This window comes from Pyrus communis, chromosome 11 (assembly GCF_963583255.1).
Source record: "Pyrus communis chromosome 11, drPyrComm1.1, whole genome shotgun sequence".
Taxonomy (NCBI): Eukaryota; Viridiplantae; Streptophyta; class Magnoliopsida; order Rosales; family Rosaceae; genus Pyrus; species Pyrus communis.
The window spans coordinates 20,734,045-20,751,016 of record NC_084813.1 but is presented as its reverse complement, the minus strand read 5'-3'; the positions used below and the strand labels follow the sequence as shown (position 1 = coordinate 20,751,016).

At 35.6% G+C, this 16,972-nt stretch overlaps 1 protein-coding gene, 5 non-coding genes and 1 pseudogene across 6 annotated transcripts; all 7 read right to left on the bottom strand.

The window, feature by feature from the left end:
- Positions 1–1,509: 1,509 nt before the first annotated feature.
- Positions 1,510–1,598, bottom strand: LOC137709618 (small nucleolar RNA snoR109). The gene has a single exon (XR_011064906.1). It is a non-coding gene; the product is annotated as a small nucleolar RNA snoR109 (small nucleolar RNA).
- Positions 1,599–1,771: 173 nt separating this feature from the next.
- Positions 1,772–1,895, bottom strand: LOC137709619 (small nucleolar RNA snoR80). Its single transcript, XR_011064907.1, has one exon. It is a non-coding gene; the product is annotated as a small nucleolar RNA snoR80 (small nucleolar RNA).
- Positions 1,896–1,984: 89 nt separating this feature from the next.
- On the bottom strand, positions 1,985–2,098 carry LOC137709616 (small nucleolar RNA Z152/R70/R12). The gene has a single exon (XR_011064904.1). It is a non-coding gene; the product is annotated as a small nucleolar RNA Z152/R70/R12 (small nucleolar RNA).
- A 93-nt stretch (positions 2,099–2,191) lies between these two features.
- On the bottom strand, positions 2,192–2,279 carry LOC137709615 (small nucleolar RNA R11/Z151). The gene has a single exon (XR_011064903.1). It is a non-coding gene; the product is annotated as a small nucleolar RNA R11/Z151 (small nucleolar RNA).
- Positions 2,280–2,451: 172 nt separating this feature from the next.
- Positions 2,452–2,550, bottom strand: LOC137709612 (small nucleolar RNA Z157/R69/R10). Its single transcript, XR_011064900.1, has one exon. It is a non-coding gene; the product is annotated as a small nucleolar RNA Z157/R69/R10 (small nucleolar RNA).
- A 3,668-nt stretch (positions 2,551–6,218) lies between these two features.
- Positions 6,219–7,863, bottom strand: LOC137709396 (peroxidase 3-like). The gene is made up of 4 exons (XM_068448489.1): positions 7,615–7,863; positions 7,324–7,515; positions 7,046–7,208; positions 6,219–6,688 (listed from the first exon to the last, which is right to left on the bottom strand). The coding sequence occupies exons 1-4, from the start codon at positions 7,822–7,824 to the stop codon at positions 6,273–6,275; spliced, it is 981 nt and encodes a 326-aa protein (XP_068304590.1). The 5' UTR covers positions 7,825–7,863; the 3' UTR covers positions 6,219–6,272.
- A 2,586-nt stretch (positions 7,864–10,449) lies between these two features.
- LOC137749310 (peroxidase 27-like) lies at positions 10,450–11,956 on the bottom strand (annotated as a pseudogene).
- Positions 11,957–16,972: the final 5,016 nt, after the last annotated feature.

The window sequence follows — 16,972 nt, the reverse complement described above, 5'->3', positions numbered from 1 at the left end:
TAGATTAGCCACTGATAAAGTTTGAACTTATGCTCTCATGGGCTCAACATATTTTCACTACTATGGTAAAGGATTACTTACATAGTGGCATCTGAGTCTTCGATTTGAGTGCGGATGTACTTTTCCTTGAAGGTTGTTGTATGCAACCGTCAATGAATAAGAAATTGAGGCTTGACAGTGATGATGGGATTTTGGGACAGATGATATCTCGAGAGTTCTAATCTTTCCAAACTTGTGAGGTTCGATATTTGGTTTGGAATTTCTCTAGACAAGTTGTTGACGCTAAGATCTAATTTCCGAAGGAAGAAGTTGCAATTGGCCAATCTCAAACGGTTTATTGCCACTTAAACCATTAATTCTTAGGAAGATTGCTCTTGGCATGTTGGACAGGCTTGTACTGCAAGGCAGTTATGCATTTGCATTAAAATGTTGGTAATTGATGGGAAAACTCTAAATAAAATTGAAATCAAATGAAAATAATTTGAATAAATTAATTCATATCTTAGTTGGAGGATTTAATATCAAAAGGAGTTTGTTTTCCATATGAGAGCGTCTTAAAATTTTAGCTAGAATAAATGTAGAAATTACGTGATGATAAGGTTTGATGCGATGGTAGGGTTTGAATATTAGGAGTGGATTTATTGATTAATTACAATTTTACTGTTAATTTTATCTTATTTGATGTTAATTATTCAATACGATTTAAATAATAAAAAAAAACCCATATTTAAAGTTTAAGTTAGGTATAGCTAGAGGTTATATAAGTTCAAACAAAATTTATCGATTCTTCATTGTTGAGTAGTAATCAAGAAAATCAAAATTATTACCAAAATGTGCTACAAGTTGGATTTTTTTTTCCTCCCACCCACCCAAATATTTGAATTCATTTTCCTACAAGAAAATTATAGCAAAGATCCTTGAACTTGATCCTTTAATTGTGCATCGATAGTCCTTTTCGTCAACTTTGTTAAAATTTCTTCAAAATGAGTCATGTTAGAATAACTATTGCTATAACTGAATTAAAATCAAAAGATCATTGTTTAAACTTGATTAAAATTGAGACTATTTCTCTAATTAGGTTAAAAATGAGAAACCATTGCTACATTTTTTCTCATTTGTTCCCTCAATTTTTCTCAACTGGGTTTTGCCTTCCTCCCCAGGATCTGTATGGGATTTTGCAGTTGCCTGCCTGCCTACAACGGTCAACCCCCCTTTGTTCCAAAGGACCTTGATCAAAATTCTAAGGCGCATTGATTAAAATTCTAAACAGCATGAATGTTTAATTAAAAAAAAAAAATCAAATTTTGAGCGTTTAAATCTAATTAACTCTTTTGTAAATACCAAGGCTCTTAACCTTTTGGTCCAACATTTTCAATCGTCTCACCGCCCGACCCTATCGCCGCAAGTTTAATCACCGGTAAGGGGGTCTAATTTTTATGAACGAAAAATAGGAGGAAATGTTAGAAGCTCGGTAAGCAGATCTGTTTTTTATGAACGAAAAATAGGAGGAAATGTTAGAAGCTCGGTAAGCAGATCTGTCGACAGAAAACGACGACCGGCCAGTAAACTTCTCAGTTGTTTCAATTTAGCTACAGCCGTTTTGGCCAAAATCAAGATAAGGATACTGAGTTTTGTTTCCAATCCTTGTCTTGGTACAAGTAGCTCAATCTCACTATTTCGCATTGTCCAAGGTTTGACTATTTTAGAACGCAGAAGCACTTTACCCATCGGCAAAAGCACTTTTAGAAATTGGTAAGGATTTGAAGTGTGTTAATGTATGAGGAGTTTCCCGGATCCAATGGCATTGCGAAGCCACTGATCAGAATAGCCGCAATAATCAATTTGGCGTCCGAGCCATTACATCAGGAGGAACCAAATAATCCTCTCGAATTGGTAATGGACGCAAATTTCAAATCTTTCTTACAATTTCATCCACAAATTAATAAAAATATTTAAAATAATTTCAAAAATATTGTGGGGAGTGGAAGCTCAGTGGAAGGAGAAGTCGTTTTGTTAGATGAGCTCACGGCAAGAACCCCAGAAAAGGCCTCGTCCACTGCCCCAAACACGTCCAAGTGTTTCATCTCATCATCGCAACCACAACCCAAATTCAAAATTTAAAATTTAAAATTTAGAAAGAAAAAGGAAATTAATCTAAACAAAAATAAATACACAAAAACATATGAGATTTGAGCCTCAGTGTGTGTAACAATCAGATCATTGACCCTAAAGCCTCACTGAAATCCGCTAAGATAATTGTATGATATCATCATAAGCCCCAATTGCACCACAAAGCACTAACTTTGCAGAAAAATATATCAATAAATTTAACAAATTTCGATGAAATTTTTTATGGGTTATTGCTAAAAACGAAAAAGATGAGATGGGCAATCTTTGAAAAGCATTTATTATTTAAACCAGAAGATTGGAAGATGATGGAGCAGATGAAGAAGGTGCGCTCAGACAGCCAAGGGTTTGTAATCAAACTTTTGGGAGAAGAACCCAGATCATAAACTCTAGTCCACAAAATAGCCTCATCACCGCACACTTCTGAATCAATACATAAAAAGAGAGAGCTGCATGAATTTGGATTTGAATTTGATTGGAAACCCAAGATTTTGGATCTGAGAAAATTTCAGCAGGTATTGGTGGGGGAGGCAGAGGGGAGGAGGGGGATGAGAAGGTTGAGGAATTTGGGTTGTATATATAGGCAGCGTTTAGGGTGGGGAAGTTGAGAATGTTGGGAGGGTTTTGGCATTTTGGGTTTTGAGGGCTACACAGAAATGGGCCAAATGAAATAGTTGGAGCCCGTTGTAAGTTAACATAAAACCTAAAAGTCCAGTGTCCGTATTTTTTTTTTTTTGGGAATTTTAATGAAAAGTTTATACTATTGTTCATTTTAACGAAAAATCACATTTTCACACTAAAAAGTTAATTATAATATTATTCACTTTACCTTTTATTTTTTCATTTTCATTAAAACTCAAAGTTTTCAAGTTTTTTTCATTAGTTTTCATTTTTTTTTATTTGGTGGAATAATGCTAGTATAATATTAATTTTATTTCACTAGCAGGGGTTGAGAATTTAAACTTGACGCTTCTTTAAAATTTATCGAGAAGAGGAAATATTATTAGATTAAATAGCTAGTTGGTTCTTGACAACATTCTTGATTTGTATGTTTTAGCAACCAAATCATGATTGATATGCATTTTCTATCTGTATACACATGGTAGCATGGATGATGAAGGAAAAAAAAGGGGTGAATTATGTTTGTTTGATTGAGGAGTCTCATGGTAGCATGGTTCTCCACTCTTGTTTTCTTCCTCCTATGCCCTTGCTCCTAGGACTCTCATGCGTTGTCCAAATGCCTACGTTCGGTTGAGGGGTCTGACTTAGCTTCTGTGTCCGCTACCCATTCCGAAACTGAATCATCACCCATTCAATTGAAAGTGTGCAGAACCAATATTTTGGTTTTGATTCGAGCTTTGCTTTGACCGGCATTGAAATTGTGTTCTAGTTGGTCCCCGAGTGGTGGAGATAAGAGCAATTCCACCCTAAAGACTTTGCGCCAGCACCTAGCGCATTTATCCACTCAAGTGAATAATAATAGACCTCAATGAATAGTAATATGCCAAAGCATCTCCACCCCTAAAACAAAAAATAGGCTGATCAATTTTATTAAAATATTTTATTTTTAATTTCTGACTTAAAATTTTTTTTTGGGGAAAAAATGTGGACAGTTGATATGTGATCAAACGGTCCAGTTAAAAAGTGAAATTCAAATTTTTTTTACTGTTGGAAATCCAACAGTCTAGAATAACTAGCCGTTGGAAATCCAACGGCAGAAATTGGGCCACGTCGCCCACCCGAGGGAGATGTTAGTGCGCCTGCGCCGCTAGGCCCCACCTCTGATTTTGTTGTCTGCTACTCACGCCCACGTGCCACGCGCAACAACACAAATGGCTCGGTCCCAAGGTTTGTCAAAAATGGGATGGTCTGGACACCAACTTGGGCTGGGTGCCGGGCAAACACACAGGCTGAAGTGAATTGACAAGGTGCCAACCTGATTTTTTGACTGGGTGCTGGGCTATTCCACCTCCAGTGGAACTGCTCTAATTATAAGAAGCAGTTGCTTCTCTCAGTTGATTGGCGGTAATTTTGAATTCTGTAGTTGATGACATGATGTTGTATGTATAGGGTTTAGATTTGTAAGGTTGATTGACAGTTGACAGGTTGTTTTGGGTTTAGAATTGATTGGCGATAATTATGAGAAGTATTTGCTTCAAATAACATTATTCATAAATCATTTGTACAAAATTCGTTATTCAAGAATAATCTATAAATGATGAATTAAAATTTAAATGATTTAGATCCTTGAAAAAAAAATTACAGAATAGAAACTACAAGAAATTATATATATATATATATATATATATATATATATATATATATATATATATAAAGGAACAATATGAGGAAATAAATTTTGGGGCTAAAATTTTAAACCAAAACTATTAGCGGAGAAAAGCTGTTTCTGAGTTATAACCTAAATTTTTAGGTTAAAAATTTATGTATTAACTCCAACCATTTGAGTTGGTCAAATGAGGTAATTATAAGATTACAAAGGAACAATACGAGGAGATAAATCAAAATAATCCTTTGTCCATAAGACAATATATATATATATATTTGTTTTTTGGTCAATGGTTACTTTATTAGCAAAGCACAACATAATTACAAAATAGAGGCCCAATACAATATTCTCGCAATCAAAAGAATGGACCTCTAGGGTAACCAAAAGCCCAAAATAAAGAAAACAGGCAAGCAAACCCTATCTGCTTCCTTCCAAGCTACTGCCGAAAGTGCCACTAGGACACCCCATAACGATTACGAACTCCACCACCAACTATTACCAGAACCAGCACCTTATATATGGAAAGTTAATGAACTTCGTCTTTCGGCAGTAATATTTCATCGAACTAAAGAAGCCAGTGGGATTACCATAAACAACACTGCCAGAAAAGCCAGACAAAGAGAAGAAGGTGGTGTGGCCACCCGAGCCGGTGTGAACACCGAAACTCTACGCACATTCCCAGTTAAGGACCGCAACAGTTCGCAGTCAATAGAGATTGCAGATCGAAGCGGAGATGGGGTCGGTGGAAGCCAGATGAAGAACATGTAGATGGATGGGTGGATGAATAGATCTAGGACAGGAAGACCAATGATAGTTGGAGTGGAAAGGCTAAGGAAAAAATGAAGGAAATCAAGGAAAATCAACAAAAAAGAAAAAGAAAAAGAAAGAGGAAGCAGAGATGATGAAGTAAGGGCTGGCATAGACCTTAATCGAAATTAATGCCGGCGTCTAAATAAGATCTAGCTTTGTTGCTGTTCTCACTCATGGAGAGAAAAAAATTCTCACTCTCAGAGAGAATCTCTCTCACTCACGGAGAGATCAAGATAGAGAAACCTAAACCAAACCAAATCAAATCAAATTCCTAAGGGGATGTATTCGATTGAGATTTTGAGGGATTTTAATTCTTTTAATGAATTTAGGGGTATTCAATCAGGATTTTAAGATAGTTTATTAAAATTCTTATAAATCCGGGTGTATTCAATTAGGATTTTAAAGAAGTTTATAACATTTCAGGTGTATTCAATTAGAAATTGATTTTAAAGAATTTGAAAAAGTTGAGGAATTAGAAGGAATGAAAGATATTTCATAGTGTATTTTAAGTATCCACAAATCTTACCTCTCCCCATGAGATTTCGGAGGAATTGAATCAAAATATTATATAGAATCTCTATAAATCAATTAAACTTCATAAAAATCATGAATTTATAATTCCATTAAAGTCTCTCAAATTCTTGATTGAATACACCTCTCTAAATCAAATAATATCAAATCCCTAATTAAAGCAATTCTCTAAACTATTTTCTTTACATTTTCCGAACAGTTTTTTCTCCCGAATATCCCTCCTCTAATGATTTAATATTACACGAAGACAAAGTTGACTATGAGAAAGCAACACTCCAAATGGACCTCAATTTTATTCATACAAAACAATATAATATCAAAAAGCATAACATGCAGTTTACAATCATTATCAATTTTATCACACCCAAACAAAAAAAAAAAAAAAAAAGAGACCGAAAATTAACCAAAGATTATCATTGCATGCAGTTTACAATCATTATCAATTTTATCACACCCAAAAAAAAAAAAAAAAAAAAAAAAAAAAAGAGACCGAAAATTAACCAAAGATTATCATTTTCTAGCTATTCACAACTGAACATTGCTTCCTAATCTCGCCAGCCGATCCAGTCTTAACGTTAGCCCGACCCATTTTCTCCATAGACTTTCCAAACTTATCGTAGAAGTTCTGCAGTGAACCTTTGAGCAGCTGGTTGATATGATTATAAGTTGTTGAGCTGGTTGTCAAAGCAGCATCGGATTGGAAGAGCCCTCGCCTTTTGAGCAAAAGTGTGTAGTAGCTTAGGTCAAAAGTCCTAAAGCTTCCAGGGTCCATCTCAACAATTGTGGTGTTATCAGTTGGAGTTTTGCACTTGTTGGCCTTGAGATTCGCTGCGTATTGGGTGTTCAAAGCGGGGTCCTGGTCACCCACTCCGGTGAAATTGTAAAGGCGGTTTGAAAATGATGAGCAATGAGAGACCCCAATTGTGTGAGCACCTGAGAAGAAAAAAAGCATATTAACCCATGTGGCGTGATTAGATATTAGCTTTAATATGGTAGAATTACTGGCACTATTTTATTATTTCCTTGCCAAATGTATCACATATGTTTTTATCTATTTTATTTGTGCATGTTAATAGTCATTGTATGTTGTTTTTGTAGTATACGTTGTCAGATTGTAAATTAACATTTTGATTAAATTAACCGTTTATAATTTGTAATTTTGATTCATAATCAACATAGGTCTAATAAGAGAACATTACCATGTATACATTGTGAGATTCTAATCTGGCAAGAAGATTCGTTTCCTTTATTTGCATATTTACTATTATGTTTAAGATCAATTAGCTTTACCAGATAGCAAGACCAAGTCCTTCAAATCAAGACCCACGTTGGCAAAAATTCTTTGGAGATTGCTGAAGTTGGAAGTTGGGGGTGGAATATTGGCTAAGGCTTCTGCCCTCCTTGCGATCACCCCATCTCTTCTACCTGTTGGAACCTTCCAAGTTGGACCTCCCTACACACCATGCCCAGAAAAAAAAAAATAAATAAACAAAGTTGAAATCCAATAAATAATTGGGACGTTTGATTATTTTGGTTTTTAAACTTTGATGGTTGGTTGGAGATCTTACTGTTGCAACAATAGAATCTCTTGCTGCCAAAGCAATAACATCTGCGCATGAAACTATTCCAGGGCATTGAGCTTCAAGTCGGCTTTTTATTCTGTCGATGAAGTCAAACCCTCTGAGGGTTAGATTTGGGGGAGCATCTTTTTCAGCTTGGTTACTTGAAGTCGAGTTCAGAAGAACAGATGCATCACAACCCTAATAAGCAAAAATCATTCATTAGTTCCAAATTACAATTCTAACCCTAATGACTTGCAGAGAATGTTGGTCTGTAAAGAGAAGAAGATGGATACATACCCTGACAAAGCAATCATGGAAGTGCAACCTTATGAGAGCAGCAGCAAGTGAGGGTGCGTTGTGGATGTGCTCCTCGACGTAGTCGTTCACAATCTTCTCTGCTTTCGGGCAGTTCTTGGCATAGAAACCCAGTTGCAACTGAGCCTCACTGAGGCCTATGATCACCAGAAGACATGAAACGAAAATCCCAGAAAATCGAGTCGACCCCATTTTTCGTTGGAACTGAGCTTCAACTTGTATTAATTTGGAGGAAAGAAACTTGATTTGAAAGTATTTGCAATTACAAAACTGTGGTTTGAAATTTATAGGCCTCCCCCAAGGCCTCAACTTCAACTTTGTGGACCTCTGCAACTGCAAGATAAGAAAATGCAAGGTGACGAAAATATTCCAGCTATCCAACTAACATGTGCTTGGAAGCGATGCTATATCATTTCTTTCATATTATAACTAGGACGAGCAGTTAGGGTTGTTCCCCATAAGACAAATGAATTAAATCCCATATCAGGAATGTTTTGTACTTTGGTGATGGATTATATTTGAAGCTAGCGTGTGTTATGACACATATTTATGGTCTCATTGCCACCAATTTTCATGTCCTTTTCATGGTAATTGATGATTAAGTACATGTGCCTGACGAATGAGTATCAATTTCTTGGTCTAATTATCACACATCACCACATGAAGTTACCATTCTACTTATATTGTTACACGTGTATCTATTTATTATTAAAGATTTATACTTTAAGTTCATACATTTTTAATTTTCTCAACTTCATATTATATATGACATGAAAATTAGTAACATCATTTAACAATGTTACCGTCATATTCAAATAAATGTGAGACTGGATTAATTAAATTGGTACGCACCAATTTTAATAGTCAATGTTGGCGGCTTTACATGTGTAAACATGTAACGTGGATTTGGTGGATATTGATCTTACGTTTGCATATAAATTAAGCAGTATATTCACCTGCTCCTATACTGGCAATTTAATTCTTATCATTCTTCTAACCTATCCAATTTTATTAACAATAATTGTCTATCTGCTGCCACCTGCGTTGCTTCCCTTGTTAAAGAAAGTAAAAAATATATATATATATATATATGTGTCTATATATATATATATATATATATATTAAGCAATGAATGACAATATGGTAAAGAACAAATCAATCGATCAAGTCGAGCTGATGAACCTAAGGCCTCCTCAGCTATATATGTTCGCCGGTGCAGGCAATTGCTGAAATCACTTCTTTAATCCCTGTCAATATCTCTATGAAGCTTCGGGAATCGGGACTAAGAATTAATATATCGGAGTAACAAGGCAAATTAGTAAAGTCTAGTATTTCTCTAACTCTTTATTCGCATCATGGAAAGATGTGCCTCTAGGGCTTTTGACAGTTCATTGAAAAACAATTTAAGAGAATCTGCTTTAGGGTTTCCATAATGAAAATTAAAGTTAAAAAAAAAAAAAGTAGTACTAAAAATGAGGATGCCAGATAATAAATCTTTGTTAGCCTGTCATCTACTATGTAATGGAACTTTTAAGCATATATAAGGTTGGTTATAAGTTAATCTATTTGTTGCAGTTTTTTTTAACTAGAATTGTGATTGTGTAAATCTTAGCAGATTGTATTTCGGATTATGTTCTAGATCTTTCCTATTAGACTTTGTATTCCTTTTAGGGCAAAGAATCCCGCTATGTTTATTATAAATAAAGGCACAAAGTGATGAGAAACTACTCTATAGAGATTCTCCAACTCTCTTTTCTCTCTTTCTCATGTGCCACAACTTATCCTTATTCCCTCACTAAAATACGCCCACAACAATATTATGTATTTTTTAAGGGAGAATACTTGCTCCAATTATTACTTTCAAGCATACAAGAGGTTGGTTATTATGTATCTTTGAAGGAAAAATTGCTCTAACTTGTTAATTCTTTCTATAATCTAGGTGGAGATATTCTCATGTGTCACTAAGTAGCTTTATATAGAAATACACAAATAAATGAATACATACAAAATGGTGATACATTACTGGTGATAATACATATGCAAATCTTCTCTTGTAGATGGCAACGGAGATGAGAGTTTACTACTGCCTTCATCACGATTCATGACTGAACTGCATATTTATATAGCAGAGCCAAATTACAGCAAGTTTCATTCTCTTTTCAATTTTTGAAGTGCAATCCATGTTCTTCTCAAATGTTGGTGAATTTTATTATAATTTTATCAATATGTAAATGTTAGAGTTGTGATATTTATCCCATGTCTAATTGGTGGGCCATATGATATAATAATCAACACAACCAGAGCACGTCGATGAAAGTTAGTCATCAATTGTGTCCGACACTTTGTTGCATACAAACCACCGTTATGTCTCAATCAAATAATGTTCAAGCCTTATTGATTGGAAACACAAATAATATTATAAAAATCAAATGACCTAAATAATTTAATTGTCGGAAAATAATAAAACATTTACAGAATATGCTGTTGAAAGGCTCCCACACCATGGCAGTCCAAAATCATCACGACGTGGTAACCAATTTTGGCTAACCCTTTTGGAACACGCAACACATGCATGCATTACTAATTATGCAAACAATATTCATACTTACAATTGCAAATTCAAATCGCCAACTGAATCAAAATGTATACAGGAAGTGATTTTCGCAAACCATATTTGTCTTTTCTTAGTTCTTACACACTTTTTCTTATTCTAGCCTTCGTATTGCAGAAATCAAAAGAGAATACAGATAAATAAAAAAAATAAATAAATAAAAGTACATGAAAATCATTTCCCGATGTATAGATAGTTGATTGCCTTCAGTTGACAAAAGCACAATGCTTCCTTATTTCACCGTTGTTACCTGTAAGGACTCCAATATTACCCATATTCACCATTGAGACACCAAAATCGTTTAGAAAGGTGGATCCATGAGTGGTGGCTTGCTTTGTCACATAGGCTTTTGTCTCACTGTCATCAAGAAGAGCCGAGTCAGACTGGAATAGTCCTCTTCTTTTAGCTACAAGATTGTAGTAATCTTCATCAAAGGTTTTAAAGCTTCAGGATCCATCTCAACCAGGCTAGTTATGTCCCCTGGCTTGCATTTTGTCTTCAGCTGAGCTATGTAATTTTTGTCCAATTTTGGGTCTGTGTCACCTTTTCTGGTGAAATTATACAAACGATTTGTGTAGGGTGGGCAGTGAGATGTGCCGATTGTGTGTCCTCCTAAGAACAATGACGAAAAGAGAGATCAGATCATGTTGATTAGGGTTTCATGAAGCAAAAACAAATAGAGAAATAAAACTTGTATGCATATGTTAACTTAATAATATTCACCTGACAGAGCCGCTAGGTCTTTAGCACTTAAACCCTTGGCAGCAAATGCTGCTTTGAGTTGAGTTATGTCAACAAAAGGAGAACGTAAGCCTCTATTGGCCTCTGAGGGAATGACACTCTTCCATCTCTAGTCGGAACCTCCCAAAATAAGCCATGAACCTGGAAAAAATATATTCATTCATTTTAAGTCAGATATATGAAATTGACGTTTGTTTTTTTGTACAAACGATAGTGAGGGATGGGGAATCGAAGATCTCAGTACAGGAAAATATCCCTAACCAGTTGAACTGCAATCCCCTTACACACGATGTCCCTTTTTTAATTTAAAGAAACATCTATTCTTAATCTAATAATATATTTAATAAATATTGATTTATTTGGAATGAGTTTAATTTGTACCATTCTAACTGCATCACGAGCTACCAAGGCCAAGATATCAGCACAAGAAACAACACCAGGACACTTCTCTTTTACTGCAGATATATTTTACTGCATCTATGACATGGAACCCTCTTAAGCTCTGGTTGGGGATTGCTTCTTTCTCAGCTTGACTGTTTGATGTGGAATTCAATATCACAGAACCATCACATCCCTGAAAATTAAAATTTAAAGGAATGAGTTACTTTGCAAAATTCGGTAACTAGCAATTGTTGTGCCAACAAAAAAATAATTCAAAGGACAGTTTTAACAGAAATTGTTGTGTAATTAGCAGGACTTAATGGATTACTTAGGAGACAAGTAACACAACCAAAGGACATATCACTTACCCTAACAAAACAATCATGAAAATGCATCCTTAGAATAGGAGCAGCAAGAGTTGGTGGCCTATATATGTATTGATGAGTAGTCCCTGCCACAATAGCCTCTAAATCGGGGCATGTTTTTTTAGTAGAACCCGACTTTCAATTTCTGCGCTTTGCTTGAGTCTAAAGCCAACAAGGTAATTAGAACTTGAAGAAGCAAGATTGAGATGAGCTTTTGAAAAGCCATTGTCTTTAGAGATGGATTGAATTGAAACCAGACATGCCTTGTTTTATAGTTATGTTTAGGCCTTTGAACTTACCATCGTAAAGTTATCTTATGAACATTATATTATCTTAAACGTTAATTAAGGCCTTCAAGGCTTCACCAAACAATCGAGTTGACAACGTCTTCATAAAAAACAAAAAAGAACTGAAAAACGAGTTGATAAATGATGGAAAGAAACAATTAACACGTTAAACAAGTAATACATAAAAGAAATAGAAGAATAAAGCTCGACAGAAACCCTAATTTCTCTGCAAATGCCGCCTTTCCGTATTCTTATTATTTCCAAACCTACTTTCAGCCTTCATGATACCCAAGGATAGTGCTATTCACATGCTGATTCTTACCTCCCCACATTTCTGTTAATTTTTTGTCATTGGTCTTCTTCAATTCATTCGATCCGACAACCAAAACTTGAGAAATGTATGTGAGAAGTAAAAATGGGTGTGTGGATAGTATCAGTACCCTAAAATATCTCAATTGCACCATCTATATGTTTGTAGCTTTCATCTTCACCATCCAAATAGATGCGAACAACTTCTCTCGCACAGTCAGTTGAAGGCAACAGAAAATTACAGTTAAAGAAAGAAAACACTTGGCTCTTTATATGCAAGGAGCAATTCCTCTTTACCAATCACAATTTTTCATATTTTTAATAAGTCAGTTTGGTATATGTCAGCTTGTAATTACAATAAGTCTTAGCATTGAGGACGTCAATTAAGCAGTTTTCGTTAAGAGATACTAGCAAATGAAGCTTTGCTTATGTTTCTTAAATGGAGGTTGAGGATTTTGACAGCATCCCTTCCCTCTCAAAATTTATAAACGGGAAATGATTTTCATAAACTTATTTTTTTTTTTTTCACTTGGACACTCTTATTTATTTCAGACTTTTGCATTGAAGGCTAAAAGAATATAATTGTGTAAAAGGAGAAAATGAGTTTGCGTAAGTCATTTCCCTTTATAGAATAATTAAGCATAATCAACCAGAATTGATACCTTCGGTCAGGGAAAAAAACAGAGACCAATTCAAAGCATTAAAAATCTCCCACATCTTAATTGGAAAAATCGATTGCTTGCACAGCACTATTAGAATCAAATTAAACACTAAATATATAGATATAGGTTATATTTGTGCTAGCTAGCTCTTTCATGCATATGATCTTAGGGCATTCACATAAGGAACCACGCGTTATTCGATGGTACAACTTGCATTAGACACTATATAATTTCCCATGACGCAAATGAAGTTTGATGACAATCACAAACAAAGATGCGGTTTTGATCATTATATATACGTGTGTGTGTGTATAAAACATCCTCTGAACTAATGTTACGCACACGTATATTTTAAATAAAGATTGGCCATGACTCTTCAAATCACTAACTAATTATTAATACTCTGGGTGGCTAACTAATATGTTACAATATTACATAATAATAGAATATGATCTAATCATTGGCATCGATCTGTTTTAGACTTTGACAACATATGATCGTCTATATATTCGGTGTCTTTAACCTACCCCCTCGATCAAGGAAGAGGATCCGGCTTGGATCTCTCCCATCAAAGGTCTAGGATCAAGTGATCCAGACCGTTGAAATTTGACACAACGACTACAAATAGAAGACTTATCTAAAAGTTATAATAATTGTAGCCGTTGAATTAATTTTTAACGATCCGGATCACTTGATTCTAGACTTTTGATGGGAGAGATCCGGACCGAATCCTCTTCCCTCCATCGAGCTGAAAACGAGTTTAATTTGACAAGGATATGATTATCTGCCAATTGGTCTGACCGCAGACAAGTTTAACTCCAACTTTGGTCAAAGCCAACTCTCCAACAGTCACAATCTATGCTTCTATAGAGTAACAATTTTGTTAATAATTAAAGTACAAGTACTTTATTGAGAAGATTACGGGTAGTTGCTTTCACACTCTCAATTTTCCGTTTTGTATGCCGTCACTTATTTTGATATTTTTTTTTCCTTTTACAATTCTTCTTTATTTCTAATCATGAAATTGGTCGACTAAATAAGAAAAAAATTGAAAAAAAAAAAAAGTGCGAAAATTACTTTGATGAGCGAGTAAAAGTCGAAACTGGTAGGATATATTGCCATATAAGATAATGCTACATGCAAAGATATAGTCATGAATCTGACCTAGCAATATTACATATTCTCATGGTCACAGTGTCGTGGTCGTGCTTATGCTACCAATGTTTTCAAGCTTATTAACGTCTCTAGTTGTACGGGAGTTTGGACACGGTCTCACAGAGGCTGACGAGTGGTGATCATGGCCCAAAAAACACATATACATAAATATAATTTTAATTGAGGAAAACTGAAATAATTAAACAAAGTTCTGCTACCTCCAGCCAAGGTACAAATTCTTAGAATGAACTGGAAACGGGACAATGTTTTTATGTATTTGACTTAAGGTTCTAATTATTAGACGTTAAGCGTTAGTCGGGCGGCGGATATGGGCCTAACACCTAGATGGTTAGGCGGAATTTAGGCGGGGGTATAGACAGATTTAAGTAAATTTCCTATATATCGTATAAATAAGTGTCTGTTTATACTTAAGACATACATAATTGCATTGGAGATACATCAATTGCAAAATCGAATGACATAGATTATAAAGTATTAAAACACAATGAAAACATGAGGAACAAGCATATAATGTGTGTTAATCTAAGTATTCAGCAAGTCTTCTACAATTTAGCGAAAAAATAAAATGCAAAAGAAAAGTTATCTATTTTATGGCCATTCGAGTCGCGAGTTAGGCAGGTGCCTAGATGGGACTAGGTGGTTTGGGCGGGTGCCTAAGAGGTCTAGGCGCTCTTTCTTAATTTTCATATGCCTAGAGATTAATCGGGACAATGATTAACTGCCTAGCGCCCAGGTAGGAATTTTTAGAATAGTGACGTCTAAGAGGTGCAATCCTACAAGTAGAGTTGTTAAATCCACGCATTAAATTGTACATGGGTACAATTAAGACCCATTTAGGGCTGGTTTGAGATTGTGGTGCTTAAAAATTTTTTTTTAAAAAAAAACAGCTTATTAAGAAATCTGGAACGTCAAATGTGTTTGGTAAAACAAAAATAAAATATTTAAAAAAAAAGTGGCAGTAGAAAATCATAGAAAAGCAGAATCATGGTCTACCATGCTTTTGTGTTTTTGTTTTTTCAAAGCATAATAATCATTGTCCATTTAACGAAATTTTCAAATAACAAGTATACCTCCACATATTTTGCAAAATTACAATTATTACCCATACATTATTCTCTTTAACAATTATGATAGGGAAATTGACATAAGTGACTCATTTTCTTGTTCTTGGGATCAAAATAGACAAACTGTCCATGCACAAAAGTAAAATAACGAAAATACCCACATATAAATTGAAACAACTCACAGTTCATTGCGTCATTTTTCTAATTTCGAGAAAGAGCTGTCAACTCTGGGTTTTTAGGTTGAGCTCAGATCTGTAAGCTTATCATGTGCATGTCTTGTACATACAGTGTACTACCTCAACGTGGGCGAGCTTAATACAAAGAAAGTGAATGAGTTCGTGAAACAATTTCCTTTAATTTAGTTGGGTTCTTTCATGTTCATTTAAATTGCAATTTCCAAATCCTTGAAATATTTTAACCCAATCAAATTTGGTACGAAATTCAAATGAATGAATCTTTGATTCTTTATATAAATTTGAATCTAATTAATTAATAAAAAAATGGGACCAATGGACTTGATTTTGCTGACAAGCCGTCCAAGGTTGACGATAAGAGAAAGGATAGAAAGGTTGACGGGTAACTGGCTTTGGATGAAGGCCGGAATCGGACTCGGTTGCTGCCATGGTGGCTGGTTGCAGGACCGCACCACAAGCCACCAGGATGGCCTAATTGTCTCCACCAAGGACAGATCATTCGGCTCGGTACACTTCGCCGCCATTGAATCTGCCTTTCCTAGAGAAAGTAAAGGTTTTGCACATCTTGTTCCCCGGAGGAGTTGTTGCTGATGTCGCGGCCCTCATGGGATTAACTTCTTACGACGGCGGAATTCCGCCGGAGCTGGGGTCGGTGAGCTCGCTGCAAATCCTCGAGATGGGCAGCTACAACCTCGTGGGCCCCACCCCTACCACTCTCAGCCTTTTGAAATACTTGCACACTCTATTTTTGCAGGTGAACCGGTTGCAAAATCGGAGATTGAAACAACGTTTGAGGGTTAGGGTTCTTCAAGCTGGGGATTGGACGAAAGAGGTTTTCGGAGAAAGGTGCAAATGGTGATTGAGTAGGAGGAAATGACACACCCCGACCTAGATCAGGGCGTGCTGGCCGTCACGTGAAAGTGACGTAACCATGTGCACAGTGCGGAAGCTAATAAAATAATAATGGAAATATTGATACGAATAAATAAAACTGGTTTTACATAAGGTAATAACAAATGAAAGCGTAAGTGTGACGCTAAGTTCAGAGCAATAAGCCTAGAGCAGTCCAAAAGAAAAAGACGCAACAACAGAACACCCGAAGGTGGCCCTACGCTGGTGATCGTCTGTCAGAAATGCCGAGAAAGTCCTCTGGGAAACCACCAAACCTGCTAGTCAACTAGAACCTGGAGGGGCGCAAAACAAAAGCGTGAGTGGGCAAAAACAAGCTTTTCGAAAACCATTTAACAAATAAGTTCTAATCCCTCGCCGTAAAACCTGTATACTTCCCAGAAAAATAGATATACATATATATCTATATATATATATATATACCAATCACGCTCAAGAATATGCCATGCCAAAATCTCAAAATGAAATGCAAGTGCTCAGGTATAAACACATCAATAACATATAGTCTGGCAGCCGGAGTCACCTAACGTGACCTGTATGGTTGAATCTAGAGCTCAAATCTCAATCTCAGTAACTAAACCTGCACACGAGTCGGAACCACCTAATGTGGTCTGTACGACAGGCCTGGGTGTAACATATAT